A 20,620-nucleotide genomic window follows, 5' to 3' on the forward strand; every position below is an offset into this window, starting at 1 on the left:
AAGAAGAGAGTGAAAAAGTTGGCTTAAAGCCCAACATTCAGAAAACTAAGATCATGGCATCCAGTCCCATCACTTCATGGCAAATAGATAGGGAAACAGTGGAAACAGTGGTTGACTTTATTTTTTTGGGCTCCAAAATCAGTGCAGATGGTGATTGCAGCCATGAAATTAAAAGACGCTTATTCCTTGGAAGGAAAGTTATGACCAACCTAGACAGCATGTTAAAAAGCAGAGACATTACTTTGCCAGCAAAGGTCCATCTAGTCAAGATTTTTGCAGTGGTCATGTATGGATGGGAGAGTTGGACTATAAAGGAAGCTGAGAACCGAAGAATTGATGCTTTTGAACTGTGGTGTTGGAGAAGACTCTTGAGAGTCCCTTGGACTGCAAGGAGATCCAACCAGCCCATCCTAAAGGAGATCAGTCCTGGGTGTTCATTGGAAGGACTGATGTTGAAGCTGAAACTCCAATACTTTGGCCACCTGATGCGAAGAGCTGACTCATTTGGAAAGACCCTGATGCTGGGAAAGATTAAGGGCAGGAGGAAAGGGGGACGACAGAGGATGAGATGGTTGGATGGCATCACTGACTCAGTGGACATGGGTTTGGGTGGATTCCAGGAGTTGGTGATGGACAGGGAGGCCTGGTATGTTGCAGTTCATGGACACGACTGAGGAACTGAACTGAACTGAGGTTAAAGAGAAAAGCCTACAAGCTTCTGGAGAGGGAAAGTTGCAAGCCTACGTAAAAACGAAAATGTCCACCACTAGTTCCTTCAAGACATAGAAGAATACTACAAAGGCTCCTAAGGGAAAACACTGAACCTAGAATTCTGTTTGCTTCGAGGTGTTCAACTGTGAGGCTAAACTAAAGATAGCTTCAACTATGCAAAGGTTCAAAAATTTTTATTTTCAATGCATCATCTAAAAAGAATTACCCAAGGATGGCAAAATAAAAAATGGATCACAGAAGGAAGATGTTGGATACAAGGGGCAGTGGTAGGCAAAACAAAACAAAAAACCCACACAAGTATGATTTATTGGTAAGTTTAAATAATTATTGATTATAAGATGAGGGAAGTTGTTTGGTAGAAATCAACACAACACTGTAACGCAATTGTCCTTCAATTAAAGATAAATAAATTTTTTTTTAAATGAGAGAAAATTAAAAATACAGACCTAACATTTTAGGTAACCGCAACAATACACAAGACAGAGTAGAAAAAATATACAAATGCTAAGACTCTTGTAATGTTGAGCAGAGGATACAGTTATCAATTCTAAAATCATAGAAAACACATTTGATTACCACTGTTAAATTTTTAAGAGTAACCATTGCTAACAAGAGAAATAAAATATGTAACTTCCTTTTTTTATTTCAACAATTGTTTGAAAAAATGGAATACTTCCTAGGTGACAGAGTTTGAAAACAAAAGAATAGAAAAAGATATAGTTGGCAAAAAAAATATAGTTCTAGTGTTCAAAATAAAGTCATTCTGAGGAAAACAAGAACTTATTCTACTGATAAAAGGTGTAATTCAGCCATAGGATATTTGGAGTAAACTTTTATATACCTAAATAGTTGTAAAATACAAAGCAAAAAATTGTAAAAATGTAAAGAGGAGAAGTTGATAACTCCATAATTACAGTAGAAAACTAACATATGTCTCTGGAACTGATAGATCAAAGAATCACAGAGAAAACAGAGGAGCTGATAACATGACTAATAACTGGGATCTCATTGAGATACATAAAAGTGCACACCCAACATAAAATATATAGTTTAAAGCTCTTGGATGATTCATAAAAATTGACCATTTATTTGGGAAAAAAAAAAAAGTTACAAATTTTAGCATCATCATTAACTAAGAGTGGAAATCAGCTCCACAGGGCCACAGCTTTGGTAATAACTAAGAAGGTAAACAAGGATCTGCTGCTGCTGCTGCTGCTAAGTCGCTTCAGTCGTGTCCGACTCTGTGGGACCCCATAGACAGCAACCCACCAGACTCCCCCGTCCCTGGGATTCTCCAGGCAAGAACACTGGAGTGGGTTGCCATTTCCTTCTCCAATACATGAAAGTGAAGTTGCTTAGTCGTGTCTGGCTCTTAGCTACCCCATGGACTGCAGCCTACTAGGCTCCTCCGCCCATGGGATTTTCCAGGCAAGAGTACTGGAGTGGGTTGCCATTGCCTTCTCCAAGGATCTACTCTGAAAAAAAAAAAAAAAAAGATACTATTAATAGACTCAAAAGTCTTCATAGATGAGTTCTCTAAGGTGTCAAGGAAATCTCTATATTAAATAAACTCTTTCAGATTAAAAAAGAAAATGGTCAAAAGCTTGCCAACTGTTTCTACATAACTAGAATAATAAACCCTAATATCAAAACCAGATAAGGAGAGGACTAAAGAAAGAAGCAATAATACTAGCAAGAGATGTACTAAGGGAATTCCCTGGTGGTCCAGTGGTTAAGAATCTGTCTTCCAATGCAGGGGACACAGGTTGGAACCCTGGCTGGAGAACTAAGATCCCACCTGCCGTGGGGCAACTAAACCTGCTCACAACTAGAGAGAAGCCCACGTGCTGCAACAAAGAGGCCATGAGGGGCAACTAAAACCAGATATATAAATATAAATTTAATTTTATATTATATACAAATATAAATTTGAAAAGAGAGAGAGATCTACTAATGCCATTTTTCACTAAGATATTAAAGGAAATAAACCAAACAATCAACTCAGCAAACACTGAAAAAAACATTTGATAAATCTACATTCATTACTGAGAAAGAATAAAACAATTAAAAAAAAAACAAACCTGCTGGCAAGCTGGGACTGAAAAGTTTGGAGCCTGAGCGACATTGACTTGTATCTTACCTTCTCGCTGGTAGGTTAACACCTGCTGCGAGGGTGCATGTGCAGGTGAACAGGCAGAGGACCCCTGTGGAGTAGGCCTCCTCCAAGAGCTTCCTTTCATCGCTGGTTAAGCCACTGTGGTGATAAGCAACTCCAAACGGGATGGTGTGCCTTAACACGCGACACAGGTTGCCACCGCTGACATTCTTCAAGTTCTGAATCACCTCCTGTTTTTCTTTCTCTTTGTGCTTCAGATATTCCCTAGGGAAAAGATCTGTTGGAACCCTTGATCTTATAGGGAAGGAGCACCTACCATTTTAACTTTAGTAGCTACATGCAAACATTCTCCTTTTAAAATCGTGTTACTTTTAGACCTAAGTACATAAAACGTTCTTAGAATTGTAATTCCAATTTTGTTAACAGGCAGTTTCTCTCAGCCTATTTGGGGATCACAAAGTCCTATGAAAATCTGCTTAAAGCTAAGGGAAAAAACAGATATTCACATTAATACAACACTTTGCATATAATTTCAGAGGGTTTCTGTACTTCCTGAGGTTCAATCCTGTACTTCCTATGAATTCATGAATGCTGGGTTCAAACACCTGCTCTAGAAGTTATAATTTTTTTTTCACAAGAAAATGCATCTTCAGTGAAGATGAACTGCTTTGTCATACATTTTCTTCTCTGAAGATAAAAATTATATGTACTATTAAAGCATATGAATTATATGTAAAACACTGTCTAAATATTAGCACTTCAGAAGCCTCAGTAATATCCTACAATGTCTCCTTACCTAGAAGCACCTATTTTTGTCAATTCCTTTCTAGAAAAGAAAAAAAGGAAAGACTAAGTACAACTAACTCCTAATTGACTGTAAAGCAACAACTTCTGAACACCAGTCACAAACAAACACAGCCTGTGTGCGTGCTAAGTCGCTTCAGTCATGTCCAGCTCTCTGCGACCCTATGGACCGTAGCCCGCCAGTTTCCTCTGTCCATGGGATTCTCTGGGCAAGAATACTTGGGTGTGTTGTCATGCCCTCCTCCAGGGGATCTTCCCTACCCAGGGATCGAACCCGTGTTCTTTTACGTCTCCTGCTTTGGCAGCTGTGTTCTTTACCACTAGAACCACCTGGGAAACCCAAAAAATAGTGTCTAAGATATAAATATAATACACGCAGCCCTTGTTGCAGCAAGCTTCATGGAAAGCACAGACAGCTCTGGCTGGTGCTAAATGCACAAGTTCAGTAATTTCATAAGAAGCTGAGAAATGGGTGGCAAGGAGACAATGAAGAATGGGGCAGAAAGTGGTTGAGAGTCAACAGTGTAAGAACCAAGTGACAGCTGGGTAGGGAGCTATTGACTTTATATTACTATTTTCCAGTCAAGAGTTTGAGGTCCTGAAAGGGACAAATTCTTCTCAAGGAATTAAGTCTTAAGGACAATTACCCTATACTTTAAGAGAAGGGAGACATTATTTGTAAATGACCAGATAAGACATGGATCTATGGAGAAGGGTTTTGTGGGGGGTAGTTGAGAAGTGAGCTGGGTGCTGAAGAACAGGTTAGAGGTGGCAGTTGATAGCTAAGCAAGAAGTAAACAGTACCGCCAGATTCATCATCTCCGAAGAGGAAGATTTAACTCCAGAACCAAAGACAGTCTCAGTCACTCGCAGCTTTGTGCAGATTTTATTTAAAGTGAAAGTGACAGAAAAAGCTTCTGACAAAGACATCAGAAGACGGCAGGAGAGTACCCGCCTCACTAATTTAAGTGGGGCCTTATACACTGCTCACCTAGCTTCTGAAAATAGATAAAAAATACTTCAAGGCTGTGAGAATTTTGCCCAGACCCTTTCCCGTAACATACACCCTGGGATGACATCAACACGAGATTAGCCAGAAGGAACAGGTTAACCCAGAGCTCAAGGCTGTGGAAGTTTTTACCCAGACCTTCTCCCACAGCATACATCCAAAGCTCAAAAAAAGGCATGTCCTTGAACAAGAGATTCTGATGCCTACAAGGACTATTTGTCTACGTCAAAAGAATGCGAAAAAGAAAGAATGCTGACCTCCTCCTTAAAGGGGCCTTCGGCTTGGACTCCTTATCAACCTGCCTAGGTTAACTCTTTCACGGTGAGGGGGTGGGGAAGTACATTATTGGCAGAAGGTAAAGCATGATCGCAGGCATGGAAATGAGTGGTTCAAAACATAAACAAAGAAGACAAGTAGGGACGGCCCTGGTGGTTCTGTGGCTAAGAATCTGCCTGCCAATGCAGGGGACATGGGTTCAATCCCTGGCTAGGGAAGATTCCATACGCTGTGGAGCAACTACGCCTGTACGCCACAACTACTGAGCTTTAGAGCCCATGATCTGCAGCAAGAGAAACCACTGCAATGAGAAGCCTGAGCACCACAACCAAGAGTAGCTCCTGCTCGCTGCAACCAGAGAAAGCCTGCAACAAAGGCCCAGCACAACCAGAAATAAATGAATAAAAGAAGACAAGAAGTTCAACTGGATGATGTGCAGGGTGGATAAAGAGTAGAAGAAATAAAGGTGAAAAACTAAACTGGGTCCGATTTTAGCATGAATCTAGGCTAAGAAGCACAGTGGTATCACGATTAGGGAGACTTTTAGGGAAAGTAATACAATCAGAGCTTTGGCCGTTGTCAGGAAATAGTGTTTAAAAGACATTCTTGACTTAGAAGTCCAAAGCACTAACAGCCATAAAAAATATAATTTTCCTTGAGGTTGACACAATCACTTGGGAAAAACTCTGCTTTAGTCTTTGCACTTAAACACACATAATAAGCATATTCTAGGAGATTGCACTGTACCTGCGTCCTGTGAAAGTTATGATTAGGAGGCAAATAATTAAGGGCCTGATACTCCATGACTTCCAAGAAATTATCTTTCGAAGATACTACTGAGATCAGAAACCATTTAGCCCTAGATTATATTCATCTATGTATAAATTACAGAAAAACAGAAAAAAGTATGCTCTAAATATGACAACATTTTAGTTAACAGCCACCAAGATGGGAGCTAAACTATGTTATTGTTTGTTGTTCAGTTGCGCAGTCGTGTCTGACTTTGCGACCCATGGACTGCAGAACGCCAGGCTTCCCTGTTCTTCACCAACTCCAACAGCTTGTTCAAACTCACATCCATTGAGTCAATGATGCCATCCAATCATCTCGTCCTCTGTTGTCCCCTTCTCCTCTTGTCTTCAATCTTTCCCAGCATCAGGGTCTTTTCCAATGGGTTGGCTTTTTGGATCAGGTGGCCAAAGTACTGGAGCTTCAGCTTCAGCATCAGTCCTTCCAATGAACATTCTGAGTTGATTTCCTTTAGGATTGACTGGTTTGATCTCCTTGCAGTCCAAGAGAATCTCAAGAGTCTTCTCCAGCACCACAGTTCAAAGGCATCAATTCTTCGGCGCTTAGCCTTCTTAATGGTCCAGCTCACATCCATACATGACTAATGGAAAAACCACAGCACTATATGGACCTTTGTAGGCAAAGCAATTTCTCTGCTTTTTATTATGCTGTCTAGATTTATCATTGCTTTTCTTCCAAGGAGTATCTTTTCATTTCAAGGCTGCAGTCACCATCCACAGTGATTCTGCAGCCCAAGAAAATAAAGTCTGTCACTGTTTCCATTCTTTCCCCATTTATTTTCCATGAAGTGATGAGACTAGATGGCATGATCTTCATTTTTAAAATGTTGAGTTTTAAGCCAGCTTTTTCACTCTCCTCTTTCACCTTCATCAAGAGGCTCTTTAATTCCTCTTCACTTTCTGCCATAAGGGTGGTGTCATCTGCATATCTGAGGTTATTGATATTTCTCCCGGCAATCTTGATTCCAGCTTGTGCTTCATCTAGCCCAGCGTTTCTCATGATGTACTCTGCATAGATGTTAAATAAGCAGGGTGATAATATACAGCCTTAATGTACTTCTTTCCCAATTTTGAACCAGGCCGTTGTTCCATGTCCAGTTCTAACTGTTGCTTCTTGATGTGCATACAGATTTCTCAGGAAGCAGGTAAGGTGGTATTCCCATCTCCTTAAGAATTTCCCACAGTTTGTTGTGATCTATACAGTTAAAGGCTTTAGTGTAGTCAATGAAGCAGAAGTAGGTATTTTTCTGGAATTTTCTAAGGATTTTGAGCATTATTTTGCTAGCATGTGAAATGAGTGCTATGTGCAGTAGTTTGAGCATTCTTTGGCAGTGCCCTTTTTTGGGACTAGAATGAAAACTGGCCTTTTCCAGTCCTGTGGCCTCTGCTGAGTATACTCAGGACATTTACCTTAAGAAAGCAGCAAGTAATATGGAAAATGTATTTTAGAGGAAATTTTCCTTCAGAAAGAGTTAAGTCCTATCTCTTTACAAAAGTATCAAGGGTCCATCACAATTCACTAACTAAAGGTTTCGGGGAACCAAATCAGTATGTCAATATTAAACATCAACATTTACGACCCAAATAAACTATTATCCCCGAAAAGCAAAATAAGTCAAGGGTATGATTTGACCAACAATTAATCTCATTTCACACAGTCAAAAGTCTGTCTTTAAATTTCTCCATCACTTAGTCAGGACTATATTACCTTATTCTAAGAAAACAAATGACTCACTGAGCATCCTTCAATGATAATTTAATTTCCTTAGGTTTTTATACTCTACATCATCATTTTAAAGTCAGACTCTGTTACTGAAATGGGAAACACTCCTTGACTTTATCCCAAACATCGGCATCTTTGTGCTAGCCAATGAGTTTAACTCTGTATTAGGCCAATCCACGACATTGGGATTGTGGGGGCAAGTGGAGGAGGGCTGGGTGAGAATCCAGGGTACTGATCTGTGTGTAGTCACATAGCACCAGCTCAGGGGCCCATAAGAAATCTGAAAAATATGCTAAAACAACACGTGGGACAAAAAGGTACAGAAAAAACTAAAACTGCTCATACTTAAGGTCATTTTATACTTACCTCTATAACAGAGTCAATGCTAAGATATTATACAATTACAAAGCAGTACATTTCTTTATTATTTAGCAAATTCAATTCCAATGTCCACACAATCCAAGTGTGAAGCTTACTAAGAAAACAAAGGCTACAGTATTTAATTACAGAGAAAGTTAAGCTAAAGATACGATTAATCCCTACACTGGTAAGTCCTCTGATCACATAGCCCTTCATCCCTACAGTGATTACTGATTAGTCCTCTGATCACATGGGGCTTCCCTGGTAGCTCAGATGGTAAAGAATCTGCCTGCAATGCAGGAGACCTGGGTTTGATCCCTGGGTTGGGAAGATCCCCTGGAGAAGGGAATGGCAACCCACTCCAGTATTCTGGCTTGAATTCCATGGACAGACCATGGGGTCGCAAAGAGTCAGACACGACTGAGTGACTGTAACACTGATCACACAGGCCTTCATCCCTACAGTGATTATTGATTAGTCCTCTGATGACATAGGCCAAGCAGGGGTTGACCTCAGCTGTATGTTGCACTTGCTTAGAAGCTTTACAGAAGAGTAGTACCTAGGTCCCACTCCCAAATATTCTGATTTGTCTTGGAGGTAGCTTGGGCGCTGAGATTTTAAAAAGGCCTCAAGGTGACTCACTGTGGAGCCAAGCTGCTGTATTAGTCAGCATTCTCTACATGTAGCCTTAGACTTTTTCTCTGGCCATTTCACATCTGTGAATTTCACAGTTCAGCTCTTTTCCCTCAAGGCCAGGACCTTTAGAATCTAGTATAATAACTTAGCATAATGTCTGCAAAAAGTAATCAGTGCTAGTTAAACAAACAGAATACAGGCATGTAGATCATGATAAAAATGAAACAGAATATTTTAAAAACATTAACATACTTGCTTAAACTTTTGCATATCATTTCTGCTACGTTTTCACAGTTCTTCTTAGTGGGACAAAAAACTAAGCAGGAATAACTGGGAATAACTTCTGTCACCAGTGCTACCAAGTGATCAGGATCCATCTTTTTCAGAGTATCGGAATACTGCACAACAAGATTTAGGAACAAGGTAGTTAGCAACCATGAAAGCCTTTCACTTTACCAGTGTGCTCTGAAAGGTAAGTAAATCAACCATAACTTTGAACTTCTCATTTAATAAATATGACCATTTTTTAAAAAAGATGCAACTTATATTACAGAGCAAAATGTTAAGTCCCACTTTTGTTATTAGGGTTTTGTTAGGTGCATTTAATTTTAAATAAAGGAAGTGAAAATAATAAATTGTATTAATAACTCTATGGCCCGCCCATCTTCACCAAAGCAGAAAAAGTCCACAGAGAGAAACACAAATTGATCCTAATAATAGTCAAAGAACTGCATAAATAAGTTAAACCTCTTGCTATTGCTAACGGTTTTCAAAAACATATTCAATCATACCATAGGATATGTTTTCAGAAATACAAAATATATTTATCAAACAGACATAAATAACTCAAAGAACAAAGAAAAATGTAAAGTTATTTAAAATCTCCTCACTTTATTTAACTTTACTTTACTGAAAACTAATTAAGATACAGATTTAGAATAATATATATTATTATAATTATACCTTTATACCTAATATACCTAATTATTATAATTATAATATTCCTTTATGTTATTGTTTAGTTGCTCAGTCGTGTCTGACTCTTTTGCAACCCCATGGGCTGTAGCCCGCCAGGGTCCTGTGTCCATGGGATTTCCCAGGCAAGAATACTGGAGTGGGTTGCCATTTCTTTCTCCAGGGGGTCTTCCTGACCCAGGGATCAAACCCCTGTCTCCTGCATTGGCAGGTGGATTCTTTACCACTAAGCCACCAGGGAAGCCCAATATACCTTCATGGAATAATAAAACTGATGTAAAATTTCTTTCTCCCCTTTTAAATGTCCTCCATGAAAACCACAGAACATTAGCACAGTAGACATTAGCACAGTAGACATCCATATTTTCATACGCCAATATCTGAGCTATAGAGCCCACAAATATTTCTTCTTGTATTACTGTTGCTGCTGAATGAATAAACATTTATGGGAAAGGTCTCCAAGCTTTCTTGGTCCATGGAGCCCCAAGGTCAAAAGAAGTACCTAACAGTTTGATTATTAGGTAGTCAGGTCCAAACAACAAGTATGCATTTCTTCACAAATAAGTAGACATCTGAATAACAACAAATGTCAGTTGAAAAAAAAATTTTCATTTCATTCTTAAATAACTATCATAACCTACTAAATGAGAAGTATGCACACCTGGGCCCTGCAGTCTTTCAAACCATGAAACCCTCATTTCCTGTTCCATATTGATTTTCACATGGTATTTGCTTACAGTAAGTGCAAAAAAAAAAAAAAAGAAAAAAAAAGTCACCAACTTCACAAAGATATACTATCCTAGGGAGGAATGTAGTATGATCTAATATTGACATTGGAAACTGTCTTGAACCAGTCATTTGTATGGTGTCCAACAGATGTCCAGCATCAGCTTTTTTTCTCTGAAATACCTAAACTTTTCCATGGTACCCATGTGACTCCTTGTGGTGTGCCAGGGCAGCTGGGCACAAAGTCTAGGAACCTCACCATCAGGGATTATCAAGGTTACCTTGTAATTAAGGAGGCGTGAAAAAGTCATGCCATTCTCAGCTCTGCTGTCAACTTCATATATTGTGTCATTTATTTTCAGATATTCTTTTAATTCAACCTTGAATTAAAAGGACATTTGCAATTAATATCATATACAAATTCCTTTTTCTAGAGTTTCAAATTTTGTAAAATATGTTATAAAACAGTACAAAAAGTTTAGCTTTCCTAAGGTATGCAGAATGCTTCAACTTAAATTTATTTCTTTCCCATTTAAGTTTCTTTTTCCTTTTAAATCAAAATAGGGATTACTATCCTTGAGGAAATACTTTTGAATTAAATAGCCACATATCTAAAAGGAAAATCAGACACTTGTATTTGTCACAAGAGGAAGTAAAGGTGAGCCAAGTATTCACACTCTTATCTTTTATTAAGGAGTTATTTGTGTTACTCCTCCAGATTTAAAACTTTATTAGTCACCAGTTTTAATGTGAATACCACCAAATTATTTTCAACTTAAGTATCTGTAGACAAAAGAAGTTTGTAAATAGAGCTTACTGAATTTTTAAAAAAATAGCATTGAGAAGCTCAGTGTACTATCCGCTGTACCACACAGCCACCCACAGAACGCCATCTAACTTGACAACTAAGGTCAGGAACTATCTCGTGAAAATTCTCACATTTGGTGCAAATGTAAAAACACCAAATATAAAGATAAAATTTTGTGATTTTAAACAATTATTTTCTGAAAACCTATTGAGACACAGAGACTACGGAGTACATGTACATTATAAGCTTCTTTCAAATAACTATGAATAACATGTACTTATTTTCTTCAAGCCTTTTGGGAATACTGTTATTGGGGAATTTATATCCATGTGAGGTCTTAATTTATTTTAAAAAAGCATTATAACTATCAAAACTTTTAATTTTTAAGATAAACTTTTTTATGTGTTAATAACTCAAAACGTGAATCACTAAATTCTTACCAGATGAAAAAATTTACCTTACAGAATATAAAGTGGAAAAGCAGAATGGGTCTGAAAATTTTCATTCAGTAACTATTCACTGAAGGTCCGTGAGCTAGGCACCCATCTTGGCCAAGCTCCCTGACCCTACAGTGTATGCTCCCTCCATACAGACTTGTTAGCATTTAGACACAGTGAGTGGCATTATGCGCCTTCATCATTCTCAGAATTTTTATATAGTATGTTTGCTACAAATATGATATGTAGCAAAAATGACAGATAACAAATCAAACCTTAGGTACATACGGGTCTAAACTGACTGGTGTAATATTCTGCTTGCAGGAACTTTTGTAGGTCTTCAACATTGTTTAACGTTGCACTCATACCAATAATTTGAGTCGTTTCTAAAAAAAAAAAAAGTATTGAGAAAAATGTGTTATTTAGTATATCATAACAGTAATTTTAGCAACCTTTTTATGTTTGTAATTTTTCCAGAGTGATGTGCGAAAGAGGGGGCAGGTAAGACAAACAGTTGACCGTGAACTAAATGAGGGTTAGGGATACCACCCCTCTGTACAGTTGAAAATCCATGTAAAACCTGTACCCGGCCTTCCTTATCTTCAGTTCTGCATTTCTGGATTCAACCAACCACAGGTCCTGTGGTACTGCAGCACTTATTACTGAAAAAACCCACTTACAAGTGAACCCATGCAATTCAAACTTGTGTTGTTCAACAATCAACTCTATAAAACCAGACGATTAATCTGGCAGATGATATTACTCAGAAGAGAGGTATAAGCTGGTCACACAAATTGGGAGCCATCAGAACACAGGAAGACTTTGAAGTCATGAGTATGGATGAGAATTAGCAGAAACTGTATGAAGAAGGAAACAAGGGATGAATCTATGGTAACACCAATGTATACAATGAACACACTTAGCAAGTAGTGTCACAAAGGAGAACAAAAGGAGAAACTGAAGAGAGCCCTTTTGTTCAAATATCTATTAAGTGCAAGGCATTGGTGACAGAAAGACACATAAATATGTATCAGTATACTTACATAAATAAGTATATAGCAGCAGTGTACATAAGTATACATGTAAGTACACAGCATCAGTGTACATAAGTATACAGCAGCAGTGTACATAAGTATACACATAAGTACAGAGTAGTAGTGTACATAAGTACACAGCAGCAGTATACATAAGTATTCATGTCAGTACCCAGCAGCAGTGTACATAGTATACACATAAGTACACAGCAGCAGTGTACATAGTATACACATAAGTACACAGCAGCAGTGTACATAAGTATACACATAAGTACATAGCAGCAGTGTACATAAGTGTATAGCAAACACATGTCCATTATGTGCAGGTACTATGCGAGATGCTTTACAAAGACTGACTCACACTGTCTCCACAGCAAGTCAGTGAGAAAGGTTCTATTACTATCCTCCATTTTTGATGCACAAGGAAAAAGAGGCACAGTTACTATACTATATACTGTACCTGCCCAAGGTCACATACAAAGTTAAAGTGAGCTAGGATTTGAATCCAGCTGCAGAGTCTGCCCTTAGCCATTACGCTGTTCTACCTCTCAGTGTTAACACATGATTGGTCTTACAGAAAGACAATAGGGAAACGAAGAGAGAATGGTGTTTCAGCACCCAAAGGAAAAAAGAATGATGAATACTCAAAGACTGAAAAGAAATTAAGACAAGAACTATCAGTGTACACTGGATGTGACAAGTAGATGATCATTCTCCTTTCTTCCTCTGCTTTATATTTTGTCACTATCTGACACACTGTTTTCTTGTTTATCTGCTTATTATCTGTTCACTTTCATTAAAATATAGGTTTGATAAAGGCAGGGACTTTGTTTTATTCACTGCTACATCCCTAGCACTTAAAATAGGGCCTGACATGCAGTGGGTACTCAGTAAACATTTTTTAATCAATGATTATAAAGTGCTACAATCTGCCTAAATACCACTGTTATCAGAATTTTAAAAATAATTCTTAAAATCTGACCTTTATGATTAATAATTTTCTATAAACTATTATAATACATAATAAGCTATTGCAATAGTATATAAAAATAGAGAAGACATTTAGAATAAATATTTCATATACATTTAGAGACTATCTGATGTTGCAAAATAGCTCCTTAAAGTGACTATTTACAGACATTGTTCTACATGATACTGATGCTGGCAACAGCAGCAAACCTCCACTGTGCTCTGTCTGAGCATGGCTGAATGTGTTGGTCACATGTGTTACCTCATGTAATTCTTACAATTCCATCATGTTGGTACCATTATTGTGCGCATTTTACAGATGAGGAAAGGGCGGTTAAGTCACATGCCTAAGCACACACAGCTAGTAAGTGGAGGATACTGATGGGGACATCTTCAAATGCTAACTTCATTTATCTTCATGATTCTACTCATGCATCCAACAAAAATATATAAACTTATTTTAGAAATAGAAAACTAAGACAGAAAGCTTAAGCATCTTACTTTAGGTTACATAATCTAGCTAGTGATAGGATTAAGTCTTTCATAGGTCTCTTGATTATAAATCAACTAGTGACCACATCTGGAAAAAAACTTACTGCTGGTGTAGAGGATTTTGGCCAGAGTCATTTCCAGTATAGCCCCACGGGTTCCTTCACCAATCATGTGCAACTTCGAGATTAAAAAAAAAAGGATAAAAGTAAATCTGCATATAATACCTATATAAAACAAGCATATATTTGATGAAATGAAGAAGCAGTGTATGCTTTATAACTCAAGCATTTTAGTTATGTACCAACTAGAGTACATATACATTATTTCACTGATATTTTAAGTTATTGAAGTTATCCCTAGGACAATGTCCTGGGATCAGGAATTCATCAGTACTACCATAAAACTGAACATATGGACATATATTCACTCTTCAAGAAACAACTGACAAAAAACTGAATTTAAGATTACCAAGCATGAAATGCCTTCATATACATACTATCTACATACTAAAATACTCATCCTCATAAGGTATCAAACAGATACACATAATAAGTGTTAGTATAATAAAAATGTTAATAAATCAACAAACATAGTAACCAACCTCATCTACAACAACCAGACCCAGACTGCTAATTCTTCCAGTTTCAATCAAGGAGTTCACCAGACTATGTCCTTTTTCAATAGTGGCAATATATAATGATTTCTTTTCCCTTCTTTTAATTGGAGGAAATTTTCCTTTGCTTCCAGCGTATTCCTCAACAAAGAAACCCAGTTCTATACCAAAACTTGACAAACCTGAAATCTAGAACATTAAAATAAACAAAAAAAGTCAGATAAATAAGAACTCTAATTATTAAATGTGCACAGGGATTTAAAAAAATCTAAAATAGTGTTTCAGAGAAGGCAATGGCAAGCCACTCCAGTACTCTTGCCTAGAAAATCCCATGGATGGAGGAGCCTGGTAGGCTGCAGTCTACGGGGTCGCTAAGAGTCAGACACGACTGAGCGACTTCACTTTCACTTTCACACAATGGAGAAGGCAATGGCAACCCACTCCAGTGTTCTTGCCTGGAGAATCCCAGGGACGGTGGAGCCTGATGGGCTGCCGTTTCTGGGGTCGCACAGAGTCGGACACGACTGAAGCGACTTAGCAGCAGCAGCAGCCGCAAAATAGTGTTTAATATAAATCAATGGGAATAAGGTTACAGTTAAAACATATACATCTAAGAAATGTCATAATGTATTGACCCTTGAAAATGCCATTTTTAAACTATGTAATAAATGTAAAAAATAAATTTTAATTGTCTTTTCTGATATTAAAAAACATCAGAATAACTCATTTATTTTGATAGAATACTTGGTTAGTTTCTGCTTGAAAAAGCATGCTAAAATATCAGTAGGACATTTGAAATGGAGTTTAATTCACAAGTTTAGGGGAAAAAAAAACCTCTTTCTTACACAGGTAATTAGTATTAGAAGAGATTTTTAGTAACTACACCACACTGCTTCTGCATATCCTAAAAATAATTCTCCATCAATAAGGCTACCTCTTCTCAGTCAATAAAAAATTATTACATTTATTCTAGTTTTCATATCTGAACATCAAAATAACATTAACAAATACCATTTTCTTTAAAAAAAAATCACACCTTTTCTTGAACAATTGCCACATATGGTAGGATCATTAAAACATCTCTTCGCCGGCATAGTAGTTCTTGTAGCATTAAAATCTCAGCCACGAGGGTTTTTCCACCACTTGTTGGCAAGGAATATATTAAATTTTTTCTTTCTTGCACAGATTTCAATGTTAAGCAAGTATGTTGCCATTCTGTGGAATTGAAAAAAAGAAGAAGCCTTATTTTTCCCTTCTACAAAGTTTTCTAAGAAGAAAAAAGTCAAATCCTACCCTGTGTAGCATCTTCTCATAGTAATAAATGTAACTATATATAAATATAAAAAATCTACAATGCATGGTGTGTATACTCGTTCAGGCCTGGTTGGTGGGGTGGGCAACTAGTTTACCCAATTGCCAGCTGCAGACTGAGGTCTAAGATGCCACCAGGCACGTAGGCCTGCTGGACAAGAGGTACTGCCTGGGACATCAGAGGGGCTAAGGGGCATTTCAAGAATCTGTGTGAATTCTAAGGTCTTTCTCTTATATTCGGTAAGGACACTGTGTAAGCTTCCCTTCCTCATTCACCCAACAGAGAAACAGAGCCAAGAGGGAAAAAAAAAAAAAAATTTACACAAACTTAGACCAGCTTTCACAGGTTGCTGGTTTGAATGGTCTGAATACTATTTTAAACCGATGAGAGGGACTTCCCTGGTGGCCCAGTGGTTAAGATTCCACACTCCCAGTGCAAGGGGACTGAGTTTGATCCCTGATGAGGGGATAAGATCTGGTGTAGCCCAAAAAAAAAAAAAATCCTTAAATTGATGAGATTGCTTAAACCATTAAAGACTAGGGTTATTAACCATGACATCTAAGGTTTCCCTGGTGGCTCAGTGGTAAAGAATCCACCTGTCAATGTAGAAGACACAAAGAGACATGGGTTTGATCCCTGAGATGGGAAGATCCCGTGGAGAAGGAAATGGCAACTCACTCCAGTACTCTTGCCTGGGAAATTCCATGGACAGAGGAGCCCGGCGAGCTATAGTCCACAGAGTTGCAAGAGTCAGACATGACTGTGACTAAACAACAAAATCTAGTTTCCACAAGTTAGCAAGGTGGAATTCATGAAAAGGATTATATTAGATCCAAAACAAAATGTGAAAACTAGTATAAGTACTTTGTAGGAAAAGTGGACAATGTGGACCATCAAAAGTCTTCAAAATGTGCATTATATTTACCTCTAGAAAAATGGGCAAAAGATATGATAAGACATTTCACAGTATAGAGAAACGCAGATGGTTTATGAATACACAGAAAGATGCTCTACTGTTACCTATCAAGCTTGGCAAAAGAAATAAACCAATAAAAAGCATTAAATAACTACCTAAACAAAAAGCCCCCGACATGTAAAATAGAGTTGACTAGAGCAGGAAGAAACAGGCACTTCTGTGTATGGTTGATGAAAGTATAAACTGCTAGTCTTTTGGGGAAGCAATCAGCAACAAACATAAAACTGCATGCTGCCTTTGACCTAGCAGTATTGCTTACAGAACTCTACACTGACTGAAATAAAAAGCAAGTACATGTGTAAAGGTTGTGTGCAAGATGTTCACCATAGCATTGTTTATATAACAAAGAGCCAATAACAGGGTATAGACTGAATGATTACACAAGCATATGAACTAATTATTTGCAGCCTGAAATATATGCAAATGATTATGTATTTTTTACTTTAAAAGTATTTCAGGATTTTACAGTACGGGGAAATAATAGCCATTATTTTGTAATAACTTTAAATGGAGTATATAACCTATAACAATATTGAATCACTATGATGTATACCTGAAAACTAATATGTTGAGGAGGCTGCAAAGTTCATTTTGGTTTTTCCACAAGCTGCTATAATGCTGTAAATCAACTATTTTTTATCACAATTTGATAAAAAATTTTTCAGAAATATTTAAATACATTGAATATTTAATACCTAAATATTAGAAAATACTTTAGGCTAGTATCACCCATTAGTTATCAAACTGCAGATGTTTATGTTAAACTACACATCCACATTTTATCCAACTCAAGAGTTTTAAAGTATAAAATGACCAAAATAATAAATATTTAGAAATAACATTTATCTTCACATACTAAAAAAAAATTACATTAATTTAGTTCCCAATATTTTTATAAAATACTAAGAATGTAATTCTATGCCTAAAAGGCAAAAACAACAGTACTGTTTAAGGCTGATGTTCTCTAGCTCAGGAGCTCTCAAACTTTCTGCACATCAGGATCAGGAGGGCTTATCCGAGCAGAATGCCAGATCCCAGCCCAAGGTGCTGACTCAGGAGGGCTGGGGTGGGACTTGGGAATGTGTATTGCAACAGATTTCCAGGTGATGCTGATGCTGCAGTTAGGAACTGCACTTTGAGAAGCACTGTTTTAGCTCAATGAAAAGTAACACACATATTCATGCTTTAAATTGGTCGTATCGTCATCAGATTTACCAATATTGAGATTTTAAAAATTATTTACTAAAGTTCTTACTTTAAAGCAGTCACAACTAAAGTCCAACTTGGCAAGTTTTTGACACAACATAACTGGCAAAAAAATTATCATCCCTTTTTAAGGAACTAAGGCTCAGAGTACAAAACCAGTGGTTAAGTGACAGTGCCAGAACTCATCATCAGGTGCACAATCCCCAAGATCCCACATGTCGTGCGACAACTAAGTCCATGTGCACAACTACTGAGCCTGTGCTCTAGAGCCCGTGGGCCCTAGAGCCTGTGCTCTGCAACGAGAGAAACCACTGCAGTGAGAAGCCTGCACACCGCAACTAGGGAGTAGCCCCAGCTCACTGCAACTAGAGACAGCCGTGCTCAGCAATGAAGACCCAGTGCAGCCAAAGATAAATAAATTTAAAAAAATCTTAAAAAAAGAAAAAGATGAGTTAGGTAAGAGTCTTGTCCTGAGGGTAGGAGATGCAGATGAAACAGAACAAGGTGCTGGGAAAAAAAAATAGAGGGCATAAAAGTAACATCTACTTTAAGGACAATACACACCTTTAGCTCTTGAACTGCAAACCTCACAATTTAGTTTGTTAGACTCTTGCAAAGCCTTGTATTAGACTTTGTTTCCTGTAGTCCTACTTCTCCAACCTCAATGTCTTCCCCCTGAGATAAGAACCTATGTTTTCAGGTGGTTCATGTTACTTAGGAGTTTCAGAAGTAATTATGAAGCGATTTGTTGATAGCATGCTCTTTCAGGATGGCAGCAAGTATCCCTTCTTTGTCTAAAATGACACATATTTGAAAATATGCAAGGAGCCAGGGTTTTTGAAAAAATGTTACAAATCAGCTATTATTACTACTATTTCTCTGCATTTAAACCCTAATTTAAGCTGTCTTTAAAGATGTTTATTTTTAATTCATGATATCAATACTGACTCACTCAAGACATATGAGTAGTCAAAGGAATTTCAGCAACTACGTTTTGGTAGCAAAGTAACAGTCAGCCAAGGAAGCTAAGAAGACTGAGGAGCAGCCAGTCTAATTAGAAAAAAAAAAAAAGCCAGGAGTGGAATGCCAAGAAATGGGTGTTTCAGGAAGGGTCTGGTCAGTCATGTTAGGTAAGAAACTGAGAAGTCAGGGAAGAACTAAAGTCTCACTGGGTTGACACTCCAGTCATTATATAATAAGGGACAACACAGAACCCAGAGGCAGAATGGGCTGGGAATTATCTGAGGTGAGGAAAAGGAGACAGCAAGGATAACAGGTTGGAGGAGTGTGGCCACGAAGGGAAGAAAAGAAGTTCAATAGCAGCAGGATATGGATGGAAAGCTGAGAGGACTGAGTTTTTGATTTAAGGTGAGAAATAGGACCATGGATGCATATTTTTTCTACTGATTTGCACCAATATTATGGTAATGAGGGTAAATGTTTTTTAATTCTAGCAAAAAACATTACCATATAATTTTTCAATTCCCTTGAACTGAACATAAAGATCTCTCACTTTGCTGGGTAATGAATAAAAAGGACCAAGGTCATCTGATGATGACTCAATTGTTTTCTTAGCAACATTAATTTCTTCAGATAGGAGAGTCTCTTTGAGCTGTTTAGTCCTAGAAAATATTGGTGTTTGGGCTTTGGCATTTCCAGTCATGGTACTTTTTAGATGATCTTTCAGACTTTTTCTCCTATTTGCATCTGAACTAGTTCTGATTTTAGAAGAGGATTCAACAGTCTGCTGGGGCTGCTCTCTGCTATTAACGGGCAATTCCTCATTCACAGTCTTAGGAAAGGATGAGTTCCAATCTTTTTCTTCAGTAGATGGACCACCCAAATCACTGGAAGAGTTATGCAAATTTTCAAAGAATAAAACCTGAGAAGAAGGTACATCATACAAAATATCAGCTTCAGGTTCAATAGAGACATCTTCATGCCTGCTCTGGTTCTTTGTGTGGTCACCTATATTTAATTCTGTACAGTCACCTACAACAGTAACGTTGAGCGTGTTATGTTTATCACTTTCTGAACAAAGATCTTCATTGGCATGGTCTGTAGCATGGTTCCTATGTTCAGGAAGTTGCAAATACTTTTGTTCCAAGTCATCAACTTGAGCTAAAAAAGAGTTCTCAGCAAAACTATCATAGTCACCAAACATGTCCTCTTCACTGTCAATAATCTGGAAAGAAAACGAAAAGATTTATCGTGGAGTCCAGCTTCATTAAGAATAAAAGTTTCAGCTGAAAGCTCTCTTAGGTATATAATTGTATGGTCACATACGGATCACAAACCTAAATGTAAATAATCCTATAAAATAGATACTATTGTCCCATTTTACAGATGGAGATACAGAGGCCCAGAGACATTAAGTGACTGACATCAACTGCACTCCTAGGGATGCTGGGATCCTAATTCTTAAGCGACCGTTAAATCCTTTAAAATGGTAGCAAGACCGACGGCCATCTACTGGGAAGGATATTATCTCACTAGGAGTTTCTGATAATCACAGTACTGTTTCCCGTCCCATCTGCAGACACTGGCCTGCAATAAAATCATGCTTGTGTCACTGGGCACTCCAAGAAGATTGTTCTTAGAATAGAA

General features: G+C 37.7%; 1 protein-coding gene across 5 annotated transcripts in view; it reads right to left on the reverse strand.

Annotated features, from left to right (window-relative positions):
* Positions 1-20,620, reverse strand: part of HELQ (helicase, POLQ-like) — a 41,161-nt gene that overhangs the window by 19,600 nt on the left and 941 nt on the right. For 3 of the 5 annotated variants that reach the window (XM_010845956.1, XM_010845957.1, XM_010845955.1), the window contains exons 2-9: positions 19,481-20,198; positions 15,556-15,734; positions 14,508-14,708; positions 14,011-14,083; positions 11,700-11,797; positions 10,448-10,546; positions 8,718-8,863; positions 2,873-3,112 (exon numbers count right to left, since the gene is read on the reverse strand). In XM_010845956.1, coding sequence (XP_010844258.1) covers positions 2,873-3,112; positions 8,718-8,863; positions 10,448-10,546; positions 11,700-11,797; positions 14,011-14,083; positions 14,508-14,708; positions 15,556-15,734; positions 19,481-20,198 — 1,754 coding nt within the window. Of the gene's footprint in view, positions 1-2,872; positions 3,113-8,717; positions 8,864-10,447; positions 10,547-11,686; positions 11,798-14,010; positions 14,084-14,507; positions 14,709-15,555; positions 15,735-18,577; positions 18,596-19,480; positions 20,199-20,620 lie in introns of those variants that run through there. The other 2 variants (XM_010845959.1, XM_010845958.1) reach the window with 2 other exon arrangements.

Source organism: Bison bison, unplaced genomic scaffold (genome assembly GCF_000754665.1).
Source record: "Bison bison bison isolate TAMUID 2011002044 unplaced genomic scaffold, Bison_UMD1.0 scf7180017864228, whole genome shotgun sequence".
Classification (NCBI taxonomy): Eukaryota; Metazoa; Chordata; class Mammalia; order Artiodactyla; family Bovidae; genus Bison; species Bison bison.